At 29.9% G+C, this 5,044-nt stretch overlaps 1 protein-coding gene across 1 annotated transcript in view; it reads left to right on the top strand.

Moving 5' to 3' along the window:
- Window positions 1–5,044, top strand: part of LOC100164262 (protein O-mannosyl-transferase TMTC1) — a 120,070-nt gene that overhangs the window by 34,476 nt on the left and 80,550 nt on the right. Inside the window, exon 3 of the mRNA XM_001943223.5 lies at window positions 1,967–2,040. Coding sequence (XP_001943258.2) covers window positions 1,967–2,040 — 74 coding nt within the window. The remainder of the gene's footprint in view (window positions 1–1,966; window positions 2,041–5,044) is intronic.

Below are 5,044 nucleotides of genomic sequence, written 5' to 3'. Positions count from 1 at the left end.
AATTAAAAAATAGCAGACTTGGCCACGGTGTAGATTTCTTTACTTTGATAGGCTGACTTTTTTGGTAGGGAATTTGGAACTTGGCATTTTTCACGGTTATGTTTTTGTTGGGGGATATCATTTATTATTGCGGGCTTCAGCATCGTGGACGACGTGTTATTATTATTATTTTTTTTTTATATGTCGTAGATTTTCTCTTGTATATTTTGTAAAATAATAAAATAAATATACGAAAACATTATTATGTTTTATAAATATAATATATTTTATATAAGCCAACTACAAACAATTTTTTATTACCATATTGTAACGCTGTTTGAAAGTAAACGTTTATGCGTGCTAAGCGCGCCACTTCATACATTTAGAAATACACTCACTGAAGCGGTATTAATTTTGAAAAAAATTCAATTCTTAGATTTTTCCCTTAAGTTACACTGTAAGACCTACCTTTGCGCCAAATTTCACGTCTCTACCTATACGGAAAGTGTCTTATAATTTTGATGATTAGTGAGTGAGTCAGTAACAATTTTGCAAATTTTGAAATCCTCCCATTTTGAGATGGCACAATATTAAGGGTTCACTTTCTTACAGCGTCCTAAACTACTCGAGATTAGTCTGTGTTTTAAATTTTAAAAGTTTATCTTAAGAGGAAACAGAGATATATATGTTAGAAAAACTGGGCGAATTGGTTCGTGTAAAGATACACTGGCATTGTTGGAACTTGGCCTGGCGCACTGCCGTGCACTCAGATAACAAATTCAGATCAGTTTTTTGAAATATTATCGCATTATTAGGTCGATCGGTAGGATGGAATAAAAGTACATACAATTGAGGATAAATTGTTTACCTTTTATTTTACACACAGCGATACACGTACGTAATGATCACGCGCATATTTACAAGACCCATTTGCAAGCAATTTGAAAATTGCCTATTTTGAACTCCTCAAAAACTATGTCCACCACCGATCCCTCTAATATTTCCTGCATATTATGTTATTAAATCATACATTTGGTTTAGTTACGTGTTTTATTATTTAGTATAAACATTTAATATTCAAAATTCCACTTGGACGTCAAACATTTGGGTCTTATATAGAGGAGGAAGTGCGCAAATCTTTTATAAATACATATTGTTATACCTACTACGAGTGCTTAAGCGCTGAGCGAAATATGCATAGGTTCGTCTAAACTCAAAAGTTTAAACGAGTATATTAGTTAAAAAAACTATTTGTCCAATATTACTTGTATATCACTATAATAAAGTTAGTATAATACTCCTCCTAAATAAAGTTAATTTCAAAATATCAACAGACTATATCCGGCACGCGTCTTCTCCAACACTAATGACGCTTTCCCGAGAATCTAGTTTCGATATTTTCGTTATCATTTACCTCGAGATCAACCCTCCAATTATTATAATCTAAAAACGTACGCATTACTATACGCCGGTGCTTACGACAATATTATTGCACATGACATGCAACCAGCCGAATTCGTTCAAAAGGACCTAACCTTTTGGTTATTCTTTTTGTTATTCAATGGTGTAGGTACACGCTCTCTATGTATTATGTAGGTACCGCAACCCATATTTAACCATCGATCTGCACCGGCAAACTACAAGTTTTATATATGCGATGTTTTGACATTTTTACGTGCAAAAACAATATATTTTTGCACGTAAAAATGCGTTATGGTAAAATCGATATTTTAAACTTTTCCCTTGATAAAATCATAAACATTAGAATTACGTAAAATGTATTAAACAATAATAATAATATATGAAAATATTTTATTAGTTCAAAACGCTGTATAAAAAATATACATTATTTCGTTTTACATAAATTGTATAATATAGAATATTGTTTAAGGTTTTAGAGTTACCTACATTGTTTGGTTATTGAATATTACGTTAGATAAGAATATTGTGCACAAGACGTGTCTCATTGGTTTTAAAAATGTTTCAGGTAACGGGAATCGTCGGAAGAGCAGACGTATTGGCGTGTCTATTTTTTCTATTGTCATTTTTAACGTATCATGAGTAAGTATTATACTTTGAAATATAATTATTAATTAATATAATTAATTGATAAGTTTTATTTTTTTTAATAATTGAACATGCAATATACACATTGTACACATCATGTGCTACACGTGTTAAGTTAATTTTAATTAAAAAATGTTTAGGTACTTTCAAAATTTATAATACCTATTAATTTTTAGATTTCTATATTGTAAGAACTGGATGTTCTTTTGATTCAAAATGTATAATCTGCAAAAATATTAATTTAGTTTCCATTATTTTACTGTCAAACATAATGTATGGATCCATTTTAGCTTTTCAAAATTTTTCAAAACTTTTTTTTAAATTTAATATTTTGAAAAATCAGAACTTTTTTTTAAAAGGCAGCCGATGTTCTAATTACTATGAAAAATTATATTTAAATAATTGCTTATAAGTTTGGTTGACTATCGAAATTGTGATGTAACACTCTACATTGATAATATAATAGATTTAAATTGTCTGCATATAATAGGATTAATTTAGATTGTTATGTAATTAAAATAAAAACTGGAAATGATTTGCGTATAGTAAACATTTTTAATACTGTAAAATTGAAAGATCAAAATTAAATAGTTGTTGAGAAAAAACCTACGATTAAATAAATTAAAGATAATATGTATTAGCACATAATTTTGAATCGAGATCAAAAATCATATCCAATTAAACTTAAATATATAGAAAAAACTCAATTCATATAATAATAAGATGAATGTTGTTTTGTATATTAAAATAATATTATAAAAACAGAAAATAATAAATTATTATTATTCCAGATATATAACGACGATGACCAATTGTCATTTCTTAAAATTTTTAAATCTTATAATACATTTTTTTGTATCGTCTCAACAATTAAATAGGTACCTACTATAAGTCTGTTTGTCGTTTTGGATTCTGAGTAGAGGTGAATAATTCATTGAATTTCCAATGATGTTTTTTTGTGTCCGTAAAAAATAATCTGATTTCAAACTTAAGAATTTATTCTGGTTCTATCTAAAGTGAATCTAGTTGTTAGTTTGGAGAGTGAAAAGTAAAGTAATTTCCAGAACATTTCTCAATTAATAACTATATGGAAAAACAGGATTTTTTTTTCACAAAGCCAGTTCTCTACAAAATCAAATTTCATTTAATTCATAAGCAAATTATCGCAGATGATATAAGAACACGGTATAATTTAAAAAATATCCGTACTCTTTTATTTATAGATATTTGGCATTCCACATTTTAAATTAAGCATAGCGATTAATAAATTATTTTTATTTTCTAATAGAAAAGTGAATCCAGTTAGTGCATTTGAAAGGTCGAAATAAAAATCTTATAAGTTAAATTTATAGTTTTGAAAGTTTAGGAAAAAAAAAATTAAGGAATATAGACATTTTTTGTAAACCAATTTTTGAAAAAAATCGATTTTATCTTTTTGGTGTAACTCTAAATTAAAAACCGTAAGTACTTGAAATGTTCACCAAATATTTATACTAGCATTTTCCATATATGGTCATTTTTATATATTTTAACTCATTTTGAGATATTTTTTGAATTTTTGTAATTTTTTTTAAAAATATTTTTGATAAAAATTGTTTCACTTGATCAAATTCATCAAAATCATGAAAACTCTGCGCCTCGTCACTTCGCACTAATACGCTGCCTGTACTGCCGGTGCTACACGGCCACGTCATATTCAATCTCCCCAACCAATCCTGTAGATCTAGAATCATCGTCTAGTTGAGGAAATGAAGACGACGTGGTTGTGCCAGTGTCGGGAGTTCGGGCAGCGGCAGTAGTGCGAAGTGACAAGGCGCAGGAGGCTAGGGGCGTAGAAGTGAGAAACTTTTTTGGAAATTTTTTCGGCTGGCTTGACCCATGGGGGGGGGGGCAACACCGTTAACAACTTCACGTTTACGAACGACAAGAATAAATATATTGTCTCTGCCGCGTGGAGAGGCATTCAAAGGACCTTACGCGTATTGTGCACAGAATATAATACCGTCCGCGAAATGAGTACCATAAAGCAAACGCCTTGCCAAGTCGTCGATCGTCACATCCTGATCAAAGTGGTCTATCTCGTTTCCACCTCTTCGTCTGCGATATTGTTGAGATGATTTTGTCACTGATGTCCTCGATGATAGTTTCGATTTGGCCGTCGGTTTCGTTATTAAGATAATATCTCACATCAGCCAATTCCACGGTGGATAGTACGCGTAGGTAGTCAGAATATTGCAAATGAGCCGATCCCGAATTTCGTCCTAGAATGTTGCCGACAGTTTAAAACACAATATCGTTTATCACTAGCCAGCGAGTAGGCCATCATATTATTAATCGGCCAGCATCAGCTGAATTTCAGCCCTTTTTTTCCAAAGCCATTATTATTATTATTATTATTATTGATACACCAACTACACTTACGCAAAAATTTTGTATTGTATTATAAGATTTTAATGATGATTAAAATATCGATTTTCATTATGTACTGTTGTGCTCGTTTTACACTTGTTATAGGTTAAGATCAAATTGCGATTTTACAATTAGGTGTTTTATTTTTACTTTTTACTTTTTTTCAATACAGTATATCAGGGTATAGCACTTGTATATGAGATTCATCGCAACATCATACACACGGTTTTTTATAAGTATTTGAACTTTGAAATCTGCAATGTGAAGATTAATTTTGTGTCTAACGCTACTTTATCCAACATCAGCAGAGTTCCCCTTCTTTTTTATTTCCAAATTAACCACTGAAAATGTGGAAATATTTTTTTACATAGTTTCAAGTTGCTTATAAAACAAAGTTTTTCTTAAAAATTATATTTTTAAATATTTTTTATCCTTATAATTTTTAAGTTTTTACCTTTTTGAGAGACAAAATTGGGTTTTAATTTTATATTCCAAAGCAGAATATTTTTCTTAGTATTTTGATACATGAAAATCAAATTTAGGGCGAGTAGTTTATGAGTTATAAATATTGAAAGATTAGATGAGCGGA

Source organism: Acyrthosiphon pisum, chromosome A1 (assembly GCF_005508785.2).
Source record: "Acyrthosiphon pisum isolate AL4f chromosome A1, pea_aphid_22Mar2018_4r6ur, whole genome shotgun sequence".
Classification (NCBI taxonomy): domain Eukaryota; kingdom Metazoa; phylum Arthropoda; class Insecta; order Hemiptera; family Aphididae; genus Acyrthosiphon; species Acyrthosiphon pisum.
This window is presented reverse-complemented; position numbering and strand designations above follow the sequence as displayed.